Raw genomic sequence first — 21006 nt, forward strand, 5'->3', positions numbered from 1 at the left:
CTCATATTGGATGTCAATTTGTTTGATAAAACACTTAATATGATTTATGTGTGTTTACATTAGAGGAGCTCTTGGTTGGGGGTATCCATCATTTGTAGAAACACAAAGAAAGAAGAAGGCCTACTGTACTGTTCAAAAAAGTCTCAGTAATTTTACAGCTCTAAAGAAAGAAAGGAAAATAACTGAACAAAGAGTTTAACAAAAATTAAATAAAAACAAACACCATGAAAGTTGCAAGATAAATTGAACAAATTACTAGTGGTACTTATTCAATTAGGTAAACAAAAAGTATGTGACATAATAATTATGACTAATCAATTAATATTAGCATAATTTACCTCTCATGAATTGAAAGCTGAATGAGTTTAGGCCAAGTAAAAAAAAAGGTAGTTTCTCATCCTTATATTTTGAAAAAAAGGAGAATAAGGGCACTTTTTTTTCCTTTTTTTTTTTCTCCAAGATGACAAATCCAAGATGGCCGATGGGAAACAGCTACTACTTTCTCACTTTTACCAAGTAGACACATTGAAAGCAAATTAAAAAAAAGCACTAGACCTGATCCATACCATATGTATCCCCAACCACAATCAATCAAGAGAGGAATTTTACTGATGTGAGTTAGCCAGATTTTCATATATTTCATAAAATAAAGGAAATAACAAAAAAATTAAAAATTGGTGAAGCAGAGAAAATGGATGCGCGAGGGGACGAGAAACTAGTATTTTTTTTTATTTGGAATTAATGAATTTTATTAATCAATTGTGATTACAACATGATATAATTTAATAATTATTATAATTTAATAATTAACTAGTTAGTATAATTTACCTTAACATTGTAAACCACATGTCCTTTGGTAAGGGTATCCGGAGCATGGGGCCATGTCTTGCTCCCTGAAATTAAAAACATTTTTGCACAGTTTATTCATACTTCATTCATTCATTTCTAACGAACTGCTATACCTCTACTTACCTACATGAAAACTGTAACACAGCACATAAAAATAAGAAAATACAAATGTTCAAAATAAAACTTAGTATAAAACATCAGTTTTGAAAATAAAATGTCACAATTTTATCTACAACCCTTAATTGCTGCTCAGTCAGAAGTGAAAACAAATACTTTTTTTACTCTAAATGAATCCTTTGAAATCCTGTTTGTAAAATTAGTGTGGAAGTAGGTTTACACATAAAAAGTATTAATAATACTGAAGATACTTTCATGGAATTTCCAAAAAAATGACAATAAAAATTTAGATGCAAGATTCCTGGTGACTACCATTAATAATATCATCAATATAAACTGTTTTGTACTCTTTACCAGTGGACAACAATATACTGTAATAAATACAACTATGGAAAAAGCCAAGTCATTGTGAGTAACTTTAATTGGAAGAGGGTCGGAGAATAACAGATGGAAGGGGGTAGTTAGAATTCCAGGTGCTTGAATATAGGAGCCCTTATCTATAGTGACAAAGTCTTGGAGATAACATGGAGCAGAACTATACTAGATCATTTTTTTTTTATATCTGGTTTCTTCATGTCCAGTGGCAGAATGGCCTATCTGTGGTATGACACCCAAGTGAAAAATTATAACTGAGGTAGTTATCACTGAAAAAAAACCAAAATGAACCGCAATCACAGAATGCATTTGAAGTGCACAAAAATGGTATTGAACTGTCTCTATATTCCATTGTGTCAAAACATGAGCGCTTCCAGCAGTCCTCAGCACCCCTAGGTTAGTTTCTGTACTGTTTATGTCATCCTCATCTTACCTCTTTCTCTTGGTTCATTCCCATCGGTCATCACATACTTCACTTTGTCGTCCGATTCCTCGCCTTTCTCCTCCACTTTTTCCAAACTTTCGTTCTTTTTCTGCAATTCCTTCTCTTTCTTCTCCTTATCCTTTTTCTCTTTATCTTTCTTCTTTTCATTTCTTTTAAGCTTACTATCAAAGACTTTCATGATACTACTAGTACTACTAGACGACTCGCTGGTACTGGAAGGATTGTCATCTTCATTAGTAAACCTCTCCATAATATCAGCACTCAGAAAAATAACAGCGAATCCAATTAGGTTTAAATACCTCTTGAACAAAAGACCAGGAGAAATAAATCCTGACAGCTAATGAACACAGGCTAAAAATACTGTATCTTCTTTATATTCTAATATTTAAAATCTTGATTTCAAAGGCTAAAAATTGATTCTTCTCTGGTGCAGAGACAACATGGTACTAAACTGCAACCTAGAAGGCAGGCTCTCAGCTGATCCATCCAGCATTAAAAACAAATTTACTAAAGCCACGGTTGAGTCGTTCACTCAAGTGTCAACGCTGACTAGGGGTCAAAGTATCATTTGTAACATGATCCTCAAGTAGTGTTGTTCAATGGCGATTTATGGTCTCTCAGTTGTTTATAAAAACTTCGCAATGTTGAGGGCATAAGCTCAAGTTAATATAAATATAACACTGACTTGTTTGTAGTTGAGGTCAAACAAAACAAAATATGCACTAATGATGCTTAAAATGTTATTTGTATCTTGTATACATGGATGGACAGAACAATATTACTCCCAATAAAATACAAACAAAAATAAGACAAACTATTACGATAATACGATAACGATAATATAATCAACATTTGTTGACAAGGGATGCAAATCCAGCAGGGAGAACAAATCCAAACAGGGAGTACAACTCCAACAGGTCTCCTAACCTTGGGAACACATACTCTAGGGTCTCCGATCAGAGTCCTGGATTAGAAATATACCAGAATATTAAGGAGTACAATCACAATAATGACCTCACGTGATCCTGTACATACTTGTCTTCTGATTGGGAAGGTGGTAATGCAACTTCTCCTCTGACTCTAAAAAAATACTGTAATTCAAGGCAAAAATAGTGGCCCATAGACAGGGGGGGGGGTTTTATGGTTCAGGCTCGCCCCCCCCCCATCCCACCGGGGCCCCTGGACTCCACGCCCAGAGAACCACCCTTGGAAGAACTTGGCTATGGGCCTGCTTTGTTAACGTCAAAACAGACTCGTATTTCCCCTTCCTTACCATGCCTTACTCTGTTGTGACTGTGTTCTCACTTTGGTATCTAATGTCATAACTAAATTCTTTCTCTATATCCTTAGAGAATTTGTTAATGTTTTACCTACTGGAATCCTTCAACAATTTCAAAATGCATTCCATCCAAACACAATACAAAACCAAACAACCAACATTTTCATAAGCAAAATCTATACATTTTATCAGAGATTCCAAGTTTGCAATAGCAAGACTTTTGAAAACTAAGCCTTCCCCAGAGGGTTCAAGGCTTCCCCTTCCCCTGTGACAGCTGGCAGTGTGTAGGTGTTCTTTAATATTGAGTGTTTTGCAGACACAAGACTTTTTTAAGAAAGCCCAAAAAGGTCCGGGGCATCCCCTCCCTGCGTGGTAGCTGGCAGTATGAACAGTAAGTGTTCTTTGTCTTATTCTTACCTGAAATCACTTTATAAAACGAAATATTCAGTGTGTTAGTGAACCTAGTTTGATCTGCTTTATCTATTGAAATCCTGGAACATATTAAAATTCCATCCAAAAACAATTACAAAACCAAACCACCAAAATTCATTCACAATAATACTACAAAAATTCAAGATAATTATAAACATTTCTAACAAGGGGTCCAGCTAGTCCAGGGGGTTAGTTTGATCTTATCGGGCAAGGCACTTTACCTATGGTTGGTTGCTCCCTCCAAGCGAGTACCTGGTAGGTTCAAACACAACTGCGCTGATTACTAGCTGCAATATTATGGAATTCTCAACAGGGAGCTGAGTACATGTGTTTGATCTAATGACCGGGGTAGTAATGTGAAGCGCTTAGAGGCTTTATGCATGAAGCGCTATATAAGACCGACATATTATTATTATTTATATTATTATCGGAAAAATGTATTACAAGTGAGAAGTTTTCAAAATTTCACTGATTCAAAATTTATATAAACAAGAAATACCATGGTCTACATTCATTTCATTTTCAGCAAACTCAACATGCAATACCATTTACAAGAGGGGTATTATTCAGGAATACACCACGAATAACATCTGGTCAGAGATGTGGAAGTGGTTTAGTGCAGCGGGAAAGGTTTGGTTTCCCTCTCGCTGTGCATATCGCTTGTGTCCTTGAGCAAGGCACTTAAAAGCATTGATTCTCTCCACCTAGGAGTAGAAGTGGGTACCTTTGGAGGTTTGAGTGCAAAATACGCAAATATATATTTAATGCAGCAAACTTTGGAATTTCCCCCATAGGCATCATTCCAATGACTGGTGTAATAATGTGGCAAAGCACTTAGATGTATAGAGCGCCATATAAAAACCTACCTATTATGATTATTATTATACAGTTAATGCCACTATGTAGTTTCCTATACATTTTAACATTGTGAAAAGTACAGCGCACTGGGCGAAAGATAACAGATATATCCACGACGACGTCAAAATTCTAAACAGGAAGTAAGATACGAGATAGTAATTGAATGTGTTAATATACTTAAATCAGTTTTGTTTGCCCTACCATTTCAATTCACCGAGAGCTGGTTTACGATTACGATAGTGATGATGCCAGTGCGCTACGCTATTGCATTAACACTTCATATATTCTACCAAGGTATACAGTTTTCATGTTTTTGTGGGCACACTTTTGGTTTAATCTCTGCAATGGCGTACAGAATGTGTAATTGATCCCCAAAGTTGATGAGAATAACACCACTGAGTATAATTTCAAAATAATCTCCATAAAGTTGATTTTTTCTTTACCTTGTGGGTGTTTATTGTTACCCCATCTGCTATTCATTGCTTTTCTAAGTCACTCACTATCCAGCCAAGCAGACCATTCAACAACAGCAAGTAAGCTGGACGATGATACAATGATGATGCACACTACTGAAAACAAGAAGAGATATACCCCGGTATTCTTAAAATGAACTTTAGTCGTAGTTCGAGCTGAAACTTCAAAATTATGTCATTTCATATTCTTAAAACAAACTTTGACTAGCAATACAACTAAATCATGTGAACCTTAATTAAAATGATACCTCCTCAGGCCGATTATTTTAGTCAACCTACTGTAGGGTCAGGCTAAATCGACGACTTGAAATATTTACTCCACTAAAAACGTGCTATTTGTAACTTGCAATAAAGTGAAGTGAATATAAACGATTTTATAAATAGGTCTGATGTATCTCCAGTGTGTTCAAGAAAAGGGACATTACGTTTAGCTTCCAAAAGGCGAAATTAACATGTATTTCAGTGACATGCAAATTTTCAGTGACAGTTCATATTCTATGTCATTAGATGTTAACGACTAATATAGTTATTAATTATTATAGAATATTAGACGAATAATGGTCTATTATGAGGAAATATGTTTTTGAAAGACAGACGGCAGATTAATATTCATCCGCGTTACTGGATCATTTAAAATTAGCTCTAGTCATTGGTATAGTTTGATAGTTGTTGCTTGCCAGCCGTCTTCAGCTGAACTACAACTAGGACTTGATTTAGTCGTAGTTAGAACTTCGACTACATTGTTTGTGAATACAAATTGAAGTTGAAGTTGCAACTAAGCCTAAATGAAGTTCTAGTTCGAAGTTCAACTAAAGTTCGTTTTAAGAATACAGGCGTTACAGTATTTACATATTAACCAATCAGGTAGTACATTTCTTGCATCTTTTTTTTTATTTCTACTTTCAAACAAAATATCTATAACTGAAAATAAATTCCATATTAAATTAATTATTTGACACACTAATTCAAGACCACATTTGGGACATTTTTGGGTGGATTAGGTTAAAGGTCTTGCTTTCTTTTGGTCTCGAACAAACTATATGAATGTAAGCTCTAAGCCCGTAAACCAGTGAAAACTGTTGTTTTTCTTCCATTCCTTTCACATTGGAAAGTGGTAACATTAACCGTAGTTCATTATTCCTTGTGTACACTATAATAGGTCCACCTCGTGTATAATTAATAATCTTATGTAATAGGCTGTCCTTGGGTAACAGCCCAGGGCATGACTTCTACAAATATTCTCAGGCTACGGTCACACTAGCGTCTCAAGCCTGGCTTGACTCAACACGGGTGAGATTTCAAGCCAGGCTCGAAATTCTGGGTCGGTCACACTAGTTGGATTGACCTCCAAATTATGAAAGTCGAAACAGCAGAGCCGTAAAGAGAGAGTTTGGCCAACTCTGTTTCACGTGATTTGATATACGCGGGTGTGATTGGGTGGATTGCAATCAAAGATTTTATACCAGATGTGCCCGAACCACTCTTCTTCAACTGATCTTTTATCAGCTTGTATTGGGCTCGCAATGCCTTCACTTATGTTTGAATTTGGGCCGTCGTTCTCTTCTCATGTCCGAGACTGGCTAATCTGTCAGCAAGCACGCTAAAAATTCTTGTTTTGTTGTTTGTTTTTTTATTTTCTATCCGGTCTCTCAGCTCGGGTTGGCCCCACAAACCTACCAGGTCAGCAGTTTCCTGGTCGCTCCAAATCAATCGCATTATTATTAATTAAAATTTGAATTAACTTTTATGAAAAGTAATGATTGCGTCTTGATTGAACACACATGAAGAACTCACTGGTTTTTTATTCAAGAACTTCTAAACGCAACGGCGTCATCGACTGTGATTGGTCGACAGCCGACGAGGAAATGTCAATCTCGGTCACGCCAGGGTCAATATGGGTGCTGAGCCAGGATCGAGATAGGTAGATTGAGATCGAGGTCACGCCAGGCGCGAGTCGGTGCAGATGCGGTCACATTACGAAAATCTCACCCGCGGTGAGTCAAGCCAGGCTTATTGCAAATATTTGGCATTGAATTAAGCATACATTACTGAAAAAACTGGGGTTTTCCTAGTTACAAGCCAACTCCACCTTCCCCGCCCCCCCTCCCCCAACACCCAGATTTCACCAGATAACATACTACATGACTTATCAAGTCCTTATTAAATACTGTAGGCCTATATGCCTTTTAAAAAAAAGTTTGGTTTCTAGGATGTATGGGTGATTCTGTGAGAATGCTGCGGTAGAACTGACAAGCGACCTTTCACCCCTGATGAATACTGCCTGGTTGATCCCAGGTTAATCCTTGGTTTGACATAATCGAAGTCATGTAAATGGTAGTACTGTACAATATTGTTGCTATGGTTTCATCTTTCTCATAATTGTTATTTATTACTACACATTATAAGGGCACTATATTTAATACAGCTTTTCAAGAATATGAAAACAACTTCACTATTCAGAACCACCTAACATTTATTTAAGATATTAAATCAAAAACACACTTTGACATATCATATAATAATACTTGTACTGTAACTTTTTATTTTTTTGAGAAGTTTCTACTTTCTTTGAACTATAATCGTGATGCTATTAAAGATGTACTATCAGTAAAATACAGGAAAATACCCCAAAAATTCAAATTAAATATTTGAAAAGATCAAATAAATTATTAGTAGTATTAGTTTTCACCGATTTCCAGACATTTTTCTACAAAATCCTTAAATTACCAAAAGAATACAGGAAATTTACTATATGAAAATTAATGTAGTAATTTTTTTTAAATTCAAATTTGTCATTTTAAGTTAATTATAATAACTACTTAAAATAAATATTAAGCTAAGCAATTCAAATGTGGAATTAAAACGTTAATTTTTTTAACCTTATGACTGATAGTCAGGCCTGTAGAGTAGAGGGTTAAGGGGGTTACGACGAACCGTCCAAAAACTGGAGAAAGTCTGCATTTAAAAACGAAATATTGATATTCGTAGACATTTTTACAATGTTCTCCAGAATATCGGAGATCATACAAGCCAAAGGGTTCACTTTCCACTGAAACAATCCTCCCACAAATTAAGTCACGATACGGGCCTGATAGAAATGTAAACAGCAAATATACAAATCTCTGGACACTTAAATTAAATCTGATCAGAACACTCCCTACATTTCATAACATAGCAAGACCGATTCTGAAATCCATAATTTGCGTTGCCAAGGACCCATTACAGCTCATTGGCTTGTCGCAAAGGTGAAAGGGTCAACCTCATAATATATGATCTATAAAAAAGTGCATTCTCTAGGCTATCCGATGTTTGCCATAGCACCATTTGCTACATAAAAGTTGTTTTAGCAACCCAAGTCAACATCTTTATCATATAAGTATATTTACATTACTGTATCATAAAGTTGTTATAATTGACTATCACTATGCACAGGAGATAATCAAGTTGATTAGAGAAGATTATTTAACCATTTAATCTAAACTGAATAAACAAATGATTCGATTATATCTTAAATACAATATTGCCTATTTACATGAATTTTGGATTAACTATCATACAATATAATGTTTAATGGATAACAAAGCCATTACTTACAGAATTAAGTGTATTCCTCTTTAATAATTTAAGATTTCATTAAAGAGAGTGCGCGACCATATCTTATGTACATAGCAATACTGTAGTGTGTCTCTGTGAAATGCTATTCACGGTAATGACAAGGTCATATCCAATTCATACCATGTTGATTACAGTCACCATGTATGTTGTGTTGTAACAATGTTCTGTGTATTGATACCAAGTTGAACATGTTCCAAAAACAATGTCGTATCAATCAATATGCAACCTTTCTAAGGGTACGTACTGTAGTTTTATCGTCTGGAGAAGGTGGTGTTAATGAACAAGAACAGTGGGTAATTTAATGAGATTTTAATTAAATTAGGTACATATATTTGATACCAATTCTTTAGTTTTTGACATTCATGATTTAAAAGTGTCTGAAATTACTATTTGATACTGTAACAAGGTCGTATCCGGTTCGTAAACTGTTGATCATGCATACAGTACTGCATTTACAGAACAGAGGACTGCATATGCCATCTACCAACACATGTGCCAAATATACACAATTTAATAATACTCATTAAATTACCCACCTGCTGTGGTTCATTAACACAACCCTCTAAACATTTTATCCAGATGATAAAAACTACCCTTATAAAGGTTTCACATTGATTGAAAATGAAACGACATTGCTGCTTACATTTTCAACTTGGTATCAATACAGAGTTCTTTAATAATATAATAATGAATATTTTTAATGCACCAGTATCCATCCTAAGATGCTCATGGGGAAGCGACACAACAATTATTAACTAGATTTTGTTCCTACAACACGATATACAGTCATCATAAATCAATACAATTTTAATCATTCAAAGATGATTTAAAATGAACTAGAATTAAAATAAGGCAAATTATTGTTTATACCTTCTTTCACAAGCCCGACGCCCACCAATAATGATAATGTTTGCTAACTAAACCCTGGGCATACTCTACGCCTGACAGTTGTCGGTGACGCGATTCCACAGCGGGTGGAACAAACTGCAAACAAGCTCCTTTTTATTGACAATCTATTCAGACCACCAATCAGTGGACTGCATTGCGTCGTCAAGCGGAGATAGATTTGTTGGCCGATGGTTGTGCAACCGTTGTACGTCAGTGTGGGGCAAGCTTTAGGACATAGACAAGAGTGCCGATCACCAGTCCATGCATTTCTCCACGCTTAAATACGGTACAGGCGGAAGTTATTATCTTGGGTTTTTTGGAAGAGATAATAAGATAGAAACTTTTAAATAATTAGAATGTTTATTTGTACAAACAAATTATTATTTAGAATGTTCATTTGAGGCATGTTGTGGTGAAATGGTTAAGTTGTCGCACAGTCCAGTATTGAGTAAATGAGCTATAAAATATTGGAGCTCAAAAAATTGCCTAAAAATCCAAATTTGTTTTTCACTATAGATCAACAGTTTAATGTCTTCTTAATCATGTCCCAAAGTCTTAGTTCTGGAAGTGGTTAACAAATTGTTTATTTAACGTTATTTTCCATAGTTCATTCTATTAAACCATGTATGCACAAATAACTTTGAAAGGTAATTACTCAAATTCATGTTTATAAGAGTACTGTACTTTTACTTTCCAATAACTTAGGCTTGAAATGTCCAATTTGAATGAATGACCCCTCATTTTAAAGATCACATACTCAGGTATCTGAAAATACAAATAACTTGAATTTTAATTTTTGCCAAAACTTAGCCATTTTTGCCACAACATGCCTCATTTGTACAAAATCCAAAATATCTTAAAATTGGAAAAAATAAAATTTCTTAAAATTGGAAAAAAAGATGTGATTTGAATTCACAACCTTAAGTTCTTTAGAACACATCCTTAATCGACCACGCCATCCATGCGATGTGCCCTATTAGTGGTAATGGCAGTAATGTACAGTCCTTGCAAATACCTGTTTTGTTTCGTAGGTGTAGAAGGAACCCTGGGGTCCAACTTAAAAAAAGGGCGATGATCATTTGTTGGAAATCACCTTTAGTTTACAGTATGATTAGATGTTTAACCTGTTTTTCCATTTTGGCACTCAACTATGCCAGATAGAATACTTTGAAAATTGTACATTGCACTAGACCTCTATCATCAAGTTTTTAAAAAATACTGTTATTTTTTATTATTCTCTAATTATGGTATACAGACTACTTGCTTTTACACTTGAATTTAGTGTTGATATTGAAAGTTTAATGTCAAATAATAAAGATAATATTTCCTTTGAAAAAATAAATTATGGAGATCCGTATATTTCTTTGACTGTACCAATTTGTGACTGTGCTATGAAATATTTTGTATGCACGAATAACTATGGATACTGACTTAGAACAAATTATTATTCCTGTTACAATACCACAAATGAATTTTGCTATTGTCAATGTTATTGCTCATTTTGGATGTGTGGTTAATGAGTCAGCACAGCAAAGCCAATGATTACAATGGAGATTTACAGTTCTTTAAGGAGAGATTACTTACTGTTGTTTAGTTATATTTAGATGATTCAAGAAGAAAACAAATGTACTATGACATCATCATTAAATTAAACCAGTGTTGATCATTAATTTCATTTGCGAGATTTATTAATACAGTATAAATTCAAATGTAACTTTCTGGTTTAAATATACACTGTCGTTCATTGGATGGTAAAAGGCATACAACTAAAACATGGTGTATTTAATAGAATAAAAAGGTTAGAAAATTCTAAATAAATATATGTTTTATTAATATTCAAAGGTAACAACAAAACATAACTTAAAATCTATATTGTATTTTTGTAAATTTTGTAATAATACATTGTGACATTGTTAAGTCCTAAAGTGTACAGTACAGTAGAATAAAGCTTAATTACTAATTAACTTTATAAATTGGTTGATTATTGCAAGACTATTTCCTATAATATACTGTAAACCCTTTATTTTTGCCCGCCCTATATCGCAAAAATTAAGGGCGCGTAAAAATCGCAAAATTCTGAATGATAGTTTTGTCTTCAAAAGCAAAGCTATAGCTGGATAGCTATCTTGGCTTGTAAGGCTCTAGCTATTAAAATAGAGACTAAAAAAAACATAATTGTTAAAAAACGAATGGAAATTGTAAAATCGCAAAAATACAGTAAAGGGCCGCGAAAATAAAGAGCTACTGTACAGGTACAGTATTTTGTTTTTCACATTAATTCAATATTTGATGAATAATTTATCACCAGTTGATTTATCTCCCTTAATTATGCAATACCTTGAGAAAAAAAATGTGTTCTAATGAAAAAATCAAAGGGTGTACACCACTTGGCTCATAGCTCAGTTGGTTGAGTATCCGGCCAGTAATCAGAAGGTTTATTAGAGTCATGACACAGCATCTCCTGACATATACATATAATTGGCTGAACAACATTGCAGTAGTGCTGCCAAAATAGTTTATGTTCAGGGAAACTAGTCAACTCGGCTGAACGTGAACTCAGTCCTAGTCAACTCGGACCCCAAAACTGAGTTTCCAAAAATTGTTTTCCGCAATTTTTTTTCTGTTGTACAGTATTAACACTCTGACGGCCAGGGGTTTGAAAAAGTAGTTATCAGCCACCGCCAGACTTTTTAACACTTTTCCAAAGCTTGTTGAGTGTGCGTATGTGATCAGATTGATCAATTGATACTACAAGAACTACGAACATTTTAGCTTTACAATGGTACCAAACACTTTATTCTAATCACAACCTGTGACCCGTAACAGTAAAATGAAAATGACTCACTTTTGTAGATTTACGCAATTTTGCACAACAAAGCTGAGATAATCGCGATTTTTTTAAAAGTAAATCCATACCGCTCTAAGCTAATGTAAACAAACAAATAGTGAAACTTGCGTTTCAGACTGAATATAGTGTTCAAGTTGTTAGTACATGTCGGTAATTACCCCATCTATCGTATTCCGTAAAAAAATAACCTGAAACACAGAGACCTCCGTGTTTGGCGGTCAAGCGTTGCGTTACCAAACACAGAGATCTACGTGTTTGGCGGGCAGAGTGTTAATACCAACTAAAGAAACCATATGATTAGTTTACAAGAAAATTCTTAATGTGACCCCATCTGCTGACTGTTGATGACATACTGATTGTCAACAATACGATGCGCTTTGCGCACCACGTTAAATTCTCCGTGGAATCTCGTCAGCCGGTGACCGTCAATGTGTGTCCGGATTTACAAAGTCAATAGTCAAAGTCATTTTCATTCATTCTCAAAAGGAGAAAATTATTACAATGCTAATCTTAATTCTTAAAATAAATGTTAACAATCAGTAGATAGATATAGTTCGACCTCTATTTTGAGACCACCTTTCAGTGGTTCAGTCTCTAATATAGGGTTAACTTTGTGTTTAAAAAAAATGGAGGATTGTTATTTTGTTCTTATCTTAGAAAACATGCTTACTGAATTTGACTGGTATCGAACTATAGGGTGCATTGTACATAACTAGTACAGTACCCCTTTTTACACTGCCAACGCAGAATAAACCGGTGTTAATTCCGGAGTGATCCCAGGTGCATTTCCCTTTTACATCGAACAAAAAACTCCGGGTTGATCCTGATTTGCTCCCATTTTACACCAGCAACGAACTTGGGTTCAAATACTGCCCTCAATATTTGTTGAGATGATTGATCATCACTTCGCTTGAGTTCCTCGTCGTGACGAAGCCGTAATTACTGCCAATATCGAAGCTTATGTATCTGTATATTTTTTTTAATGACGCAAATTAAATCAGCAGTTTGATATCAAGTCTATACCGGAGCACAGGGGGGGTTTAATTTGAAAAGGGGCCTAAGCATCGTTTTGCTTAGCCTCTATACCCAGGAGGATCAGATTACAGAAGACTCTCCTGGGAAACAAGCAAACAAGTTTAAAGTAATGATGATCGACCATCATTTTTAAAGATTGAATTATAAAAGTACTGTATTTGTATGTCTAATAAAAGTCATAAGAATCATTAAGAAGCATAAAAAGTTAGGTAGTAATAAAATGTTTTAAGCAGAGAATCGTTTAAATAGTAATTTTCGCAAGCCAGCTAGATGTGTCACTGGGCTACCAGACAACTCCACTCGACGTACCGGAATGCAGTCCGTCACGTAACTTGTTGAGGGATGCACACCCGGCTAGCTAGAGGAGAGAGAATCCTATTTTCATGAGAACATGTGACTACTTATTTTAACATCTAGATTATCTGACTGGTTTCAAAATAAAATATCCTTTTTATTCTTGGTATACTTACAACTATTTCCCCCATAAATCAAACACAAAAACCAGCGCTTGTTATTACCGTACCACTAGGTGCTCTTGTCTCCTGTTTCAACCCACACACAGGTGTGAAATGTTGTTTAGAAAATCTATCAATCGATGTCACATTTTACTTCCTTAATGACAAGCGCCCTCAGTCGTTTTCGGCTGTCATTGGCGGTCTGCGATTTTTTTTTCCGTACGAAACATTTACATGAAACTCCACTCGGGCCGTCTCGACTGAATCGACTCGGGCCGAAAATCTCATATTGCAGAATTCAGGAGGTCAAAAGGTCATCAACAGAGTTAGGCCTATAGTTTATCCTCTTTCTCTCTAGTCTTTGGTATAACTGTACTTATCTACACTGTATAACAGGAGGTACTAGATGTTGTTGTTGTAGATAATATACTAACATTTAATAACATCCAAGAAGGTCACAGTTAGTTACACAGTGACGTACATCACATAAGTCCTTGAAATTTCATAGGCCTACCGTAGGTAAACATAGAAAGAGCAATAATAGTAAAACTCGAGCGTCACGACATTGCGAAGTGTCTGCTCTTGTTCCTCGTATCAAACTCGAGTCGAGTCAATCCGAGATGGCCCGAATAAAGTTTCATGCAAATGTTTCGTACGGAAAAAAAAATCGCTGGCGGTCTGGGCTTATAATATTATTAAAACTAGAAATTGCAAATTATTGCAAGTGAAGTGCTGCGAAGTACAACTGCATATAAATGTTGTTCGAACAAAATTATTTATGCGAGTCAAGTGAAAATAATGAATAATAAAAATATAATAAATAATATGAGACACGACCCATTGTCTATATTAGAACACTTCTCATTGGGTAACAAATTTTTCATAATGTCAAAAAGTGTCTATAGTGGTGAATTATGGTTTAGGTTTTTTTAAAATAAAGTTTCAAAAATTTCTATGTATGTGGAAAATGTAGTTGATTACCAAATGTTACAATATTTATTTTGAAGACTGCATGGTCTAGGAAGTGTACATTTTTTTATGGGGCAAGTTTCCAAGGGCGGGTTTTCTAGGGGCGAGTTGACTGCCAAAGAGTGTTGCCAAAGTGCGAGCCAGCGTGTTATTTGATCACAAGTGCAAGACATCCCAAGTGTGAGCCAGCGAGCCATGACGTCACGACAATAGATAGAGACGTTAACGATTGTGCGAGGTATCGGCCAGGGTTGCCATTTGGCCTTTTTAACGGCCAGATTCCTCAAATCTGGCCGTATAAAAATTTGTCTGGCCGTTTGAAAAGTCACGGCCAAACTATATTTGGCCGAATTTGCCGAATTTTTGAAAAGTTTACATTTTTTTTCAATATAGGCCTAATATAACGTAGACTTGTTTTGGATATTTTGTTTTTGTTAGCTTAAATTCTATATTTGATTCTAACCTTTTACCTTTGTTTGCACTAAACACTTAATCTATGTTCCCCGGTTCAGCCGATTTGACGTACGAGAGTTTATTTAAAAGATGACATTTAATAATTTAAATTGTTCGGATGAAATATATTGTTTATGAAGTTTATCCTCGTTTAAGCTTTATGAAGACAATTCATTGCAAGTTTGTACCATATATTGTGTATTTGTATATGTTCCATCTTATTACTGGAGGTTCTATCTCTTTTGAATTTCTTTTGAATATAAATTAAATACTGTACTTTAATTAATTTATTATTACCCACATGAATTGTATAGCCTTAGGTGCCGCAGTGTTCTTTATGTAGAGCGCCATATACAAATGCTCGATGTGATCATTCGGGTCCGATGGCACCTCCAATTTCAAGCAAGTTTTGCAGAGAGACTTCTTCGAAGTTACTGGAGTTAGGTTGCATATGAGAATGAAGATAATTCTGATAGCAACATTGATTTATTGCTTTAAGTACTGCGACAATGACATTCAGAGGCGAATTTAGAAAGTTATAAAAAGTATTTATTAAAGTTTTCATAGGTTTCTTTTAACGCCAGTTTGTGTTACCTAACTATGTAACTTAATTCATTCTAATTAAAGATAACCACGGATTTGCCAATAACAGGCCCTTACAATTTTTGCTATAGATCGACTACAATGTACATTAATATTTAATACATTTAAATCAAATTTAGATCAATCTTAATATTGTGATTTTAAATACCAGAGGTGGATTTAAGGGTGGTAAAAAAAAAACAAAAAAAAAACAAAAAACAAAAAACGCATCAGGCTATTTTCGGGCGTCTAGAAAAGACAAATTTCCTCTAAGATGGTGTTATCTCGATCCACTTTCGCACCCCTCCCCCTTCTCCCCCTTTTTTCGGCCCCGGCCCTCCCCCTTTTTTTGGCCCCGGCCCTCCCCCTTTCGGACATCTCTGGATTTGCCCCTGAATTGGCCTGTATGCCAGCAACTAAAGAACATAGGCTATTTATTTTTAACATTGTTCTGTGTATATCATTTGAATTTCTTGAATTTCAAACGAATAACCACTGATTTTCGTATAATTTTTATAGTATTTCAAATGAATGTACCCACTGTTGTCTTCTAATCGGATTAAAATCTGGCCGAATTTTGGCCGATATCGAAAAAAAGTACGAGTAGGTTAGTCTACAAACGTCGCCTAAAGTAATTGATTTTACCCGGCAGAACGAAAGAAGGAAACTCCGCTTTTCAGTCGTCTTAGGCACTTGTTTTTTGACAAACAATGACCTTTCAGAGGTCAAATTGCTGTCAAGAATATGAATTGGCTGCTTCGCAGCAACATAATAATCTTTCTGCACGTAGGCTACAAAGAAACGCCTAAAATTTAATTTGAACCATATCTTAAAGTAATCGGATTTTAACAGTATTAACCTAAAATTTCAAATACTGTTTTGCAAATTATGCAAGAAAATAGGTTCAAAAGAAACAGTTGACCACCTTTTTACTGTGGGATTATATAGAAAACATGAGAATAATATATTTAAAGATTGAACCATGTTTACTTCTATAACTTGTATATGTGACGATAATTTAATTTGCTAAAATTCTATGAAAAAACCCCGTTAATATGATTAGCAATGGCGACTTTAATCTGAGTCTTACAATATTTCGTAAATAATAAGACTCTTATATTATTACTCACTCAAAGCAATGATTATATAGTAAATTAATCATAGTACTAGTAGGATATCATATAGACTGTTTCATTGAATTGTTTTTCCACCTGGTCTTGCAGCACAAATATTTTTCGTTATATATTTTTCTTTGTACATTTGTTTTAGAGTTTGTAAAGATTTTCAATGTATTTTAACTTAGACCAGGCTATAATTGAGATAGGTACCACTTGGAGAGGTAGAAATTCTCATATGGTTTTTTCTAGACCAGTTTTTTTTTATGTGGAATCAGAATATGTGAGGTAAAAGGGGCGTAACCTGAGAACTTTTGCGTGAGGGCGCTTTTTTCAAAATGGCCGCCAAAATCCAATAATCTACATATATATAGGTAAAATAAGCACAAAAAAGATAGGTTTGACCAACTTTTGAATATGTAATGATAGGAGTAATAATTAGCTAAAGTTATTAATGTGAAGATTTTGAGAGGAAATTAAGGGCGCTTTTTAAAATGGCGGCCAAAATTAAAGAACAGCTTAACAGCAGCTTCACCTAAAAAAATTGGGTTAATTTACAAAACATGAATGTAATAACTGCTGTTGACTTTTTAAACCCAAAATAACATATTTTAGGGTGGTAAGCTAACTCACTTTTGGAAGTGTAAGTAAAAATTCCCCCTTATATTAGTTCTTTTCTGTTTTGAAGAATGGAAAATATCACCAGAATCCTTAAAAAAATCCAGCTTCCTTACAAATATCCGGTTGTTTTTCATTATTTTTGTGTACTACACAAGGTATTCCAGAGGACCAAACAAATAACTACCATAATTTTCATGTATAAAGGCATTAATTCATTTATAACATAACTGTCCTGTAACCCTATGTTGAGCAATAATCTTCATGTATTGCTAATCACATTGCAATCTGAAAGTCTTCGTCTTTATTATAAACAGTTCTTGGACGTCATGGGCATCACTGTCTCAATCATTTTTTGCTTCATTTGATCATTATCGGTTGTGAATACTAGTTTTATTGACCAAATCATTTACGTCCGCTTAATTTCCATTTTAGCGATTAAATTTGCTCAAGTGCTCAAGGGTCTGCTTGCAAACATGTTGGTAGCAATGATATGTCTGTGATCTTGTTGCCTCTATTGAACATTTCACATCTTGCTTGATTTACACTTTTCCCCTTAACTCCATTGCCGCAGTCTTCAAGTTCCTTAGACATCTTTTGTGACAGAACATCTCAAACTTTAAAGTTGCAGAAAGTGTCAACAAAACTTTGCCTTTGACTACAGAAGCACGAGATCCAACAAGGGATGATTTCTTCACTGGTGAATGTTGATGTCACTTAATTTGAACAATTTTCGGTATTTGCCAGTGTTTGTGTCTAGAATGACTCTCTCACCATTGATAAGATATACAGTAGCAACGGCTGCAATATCAATGTCTCCAGAATGGAACAGTTGATATTTATGTATTGGTTGTAATTCCTTAAAGCATGCATTGCATCCAGGACGACTTTCGGGTCTGCTTTTCTTGGCTGCTACGAAGATCTGGAACTAATACAAAATCTCTTTCAGTGACAAGGATGCATTCCGATAGCAATAGTATTCAAGAAGGCACCAACCAGTTTGTCGAGATCCCAGTTTGCAGAAACTCAGTTTGCCGAAACCCAGAATGCCAAATCCAGTTCACTGAAGTCATGAAATCCTAGTTTCCCAAAACTCTGTTTTCCGAAACCCAGTCCAAATCTCTGTGTTACAAATGTACAGCATACTGTGCATTTGAAAGGAAGGAGCTTCATTTGTGTACAAAGTAAAAGGAAGAATATTGGAAGACAACAAAGCTGTAGAAAAACACACTTGGAAGCATGGCTATCAGTTAAAATTAGAAATAAAATTAAATGAAATTAAGGATAAGCATCGTATCCTTCTAAAATACTCCCTCTGCAAACCCTATCAGGATTGTTGTGCCAGGTCCCTGACCACCGAGGCTCTAGTCGGCCCCTTTGAGTCAGACCCCCTGTCGACAAATTTCTGGAGCCACAGTTGGCATGTGTGTATAATTGTAGATTATTATTAATTTGTTTATTTCCTTTATTATTATTTTTTTTAAATAAATTTATCTATTTATCATAGGTATGCTAATAAAACCTTTTAACTGCAAGGCCTATTAAATTAAATTTAATTTACTGATAGCTAATTGATTTACAGATTAAAACAAAAAGAATAATTTAACTACAATAAGCCGCTATTTCTTATACGAATACATAGTAAGAGAGTGTTCCAACTTGAATGTTATGCTGTAGTTAATGTTTTTAAGGCTTTTATTTTATTTTCGACAAAGTGGGTTTCAACAAACTGGGATTCGTAGTTTTTGATTCAGCAAAAGTTCAAAGTGAACTCGAAAATCTGGCAGTCGGCAACCTAGGATTCTACCATCTGGCGTAGAACCACCAAGAAGAAGCCGACACGAAAGTTTTCCTGTATGCAAATCAAGCTTTAATGAATAACAACCAAGGCATAGATAATCCGTTCTTTTTCTCGAGACATCGATATTACAGACAATTACACCTCGGCTTTATTTCGTAAAGGAAAACGTAGCTTCTGTAATCATAAAATGGGTTTGTTGAAACTTTCAGCAACTTCGGAGTTTTAGATGTTCTGTCACAAAAGTTGTCTGAGAACAAGAGTATGTCTCACTGCTGCTTGGAGTTAAAGAGAAAAGTGTAAAGCAAGCAAGTAACATGTTTAATAGAAAGTTTTGCAGAGACAAGATCACTGACATATCATTGTTGCCAACATGTTAGCAGAAATTCCCGTGGAAGTCCAAGAATTGTTCATACGATAAATACGAAGACTTTCAGATTGCAGTGATAAAAGCAATACCTTATGAAGATTATTGCTCAACATACTACACAGTTAAACACAAATATGTAGTAAATGAATTGATGCCTTCTTCATACATGAAAATTATGGTTGTTGTCTAGAATACCTTGTATAACACACAGAAATAATGAAAAACAACCGGATATTTGTAAGGAAGCTGGAATTTTTTAAAGATTCTGGTGATATTTTCCATTCTTCAAAACAGAAAAGGGCTAATATAAGGGGGCATTTTTACTTACATTTTCAAAAGTGAGTTAGCTTACACCCCTAAAATATGTTATTTTGGGTTTAAAAAGTCAACAACAGTTATTCCATTCATGTTTTGTAAATTAAACAAATTTATCTAGGGTATTGAAGCTGCTGTTTAGTTGTTATTTAATTTTGGCAGCCATTTTAAAAAGCGCCCTCAGTTGCCTCCCGAAATCTTCACATTAATAACTTTAGCTAGTTATACTTTACTCATATCATTACATATTCAAAAGTTGGTCAAACCTACCTCTTATTTACCCATATATATGTAGTTTAATGGATTTTGGCGGCCATTTTGAAAAAGCGCCCTCACGCGAAAGTTCTCAGGTTACACCCCTTTTACCTCACATATTCTGATTCGCCATAAAAAAAACTGGTCTAGAAAAACCATATGAGAATTTCTACCTCTCCAAGTGGCACCTATCTCAATTATAGCCTGGTCTAACTCAGAAACGATCGTGTGCCACTGTTTTGTCAAAATCAAATAAATAACAATCCCAGTAAAAGGGGGAAACCACTTAACTATGTTGACTGTGTGACAAAAGGGACATCAATCAACAATAAAATGACTTTTCAACGCTTAAGTTTGACAGACTCTTGTTTATAAGATGCCGTCTTCAGCAAAGTTTCATTCTGTTAAAACAAATTCTCTAGTCATCGTGTTACTCAATTGTGTCCCCCACCTACGGCGAGCCGAGATGGAATTTAATCGTAAATAGAGATATCTTAGTTTTAAACAGATAGATACTGTATCTGTTTTAGTGATATCTCTATTTCAAATAGAGATATCTCTATTTTCAATAGAGTTATATGTCCTACCGTAGAGACCGTACCGTCAAAAGCTCCCTAAATATCTGATACAGTAGCCCTTCTTTATATCTGCGCAATCAACTCCTTGGTTTGATCAACTGGGTATTTCTGACAGAGGGAACCTCAGATGCAAATACTAGCTAAGACCTGAAAAGGGATAGGCCTACATATGAACGAAATTTGGTTGTCTAAAGCTCTGTCCCGACTAATTTTACTATGTGACATACCAAATATGGTCATAAGGACATCACATCATAACAATTATAGGCACATCATGCTATATA

The 21006-nt window shown here is 34.9% G+C and overlaps 1 protein-coding gene across 12 annotated transcripts in view; it reads right to left on the bottom strand.

The window, feature by feature from the left end:
- LOC117103179 (PTB domain-containing engulfment adapter protein 1-like) overlaps positions 1–13822 on the bottom strand; it is a 39627-nt gene extending 25805 nt beyond the window's left edge. For 4 of the 12 annotated variants that reach the window (XM_033243693.1, XM_033243692.1, XM_033243689.1 and 1 more), the window contains exons 1-2: positions 1775–2258; positions 829–893 (exon numbers count right to left, since the gene is read on the bottom strand). In XM_033243693.1, the coding sequence (XP_033099584.1) occupies positions 829–893; positions 1775–2036 (327 nt within the window). In that variant the 5' untranslated portion in view covers positions 2037–2258. Of the gene's footprint in view, positions 1–828; positions 894–1774; positions 2263–4798; positions 4925–13684 lie in introns of those variants that run through there. The other 8 variants (XM_033243684.1, XM_033243687.1, XM_033243683.1 and 5 more) reach the window with 5 other exon arrangements.
- Positions 13823–21006: the final 7184 nt, after the last annotated feature.

Source organism: Anneissia japonica, unplaced genomic scaffold (assembly GCF_011630105.1).
Source record: "Anneissia japonica isolate Jap-2015-1 unplaced genomic scaffold, ASM1163010v1 scaffold2652_len1590060_cov184, whole genome shotgun sequence".
Taxonomy (NCBI): Eukaryota; Metazoa; Echinodermata; class Crinoidea; order Comatulida; family Comatulidae; genus Anneissia; species Anneissia japonica.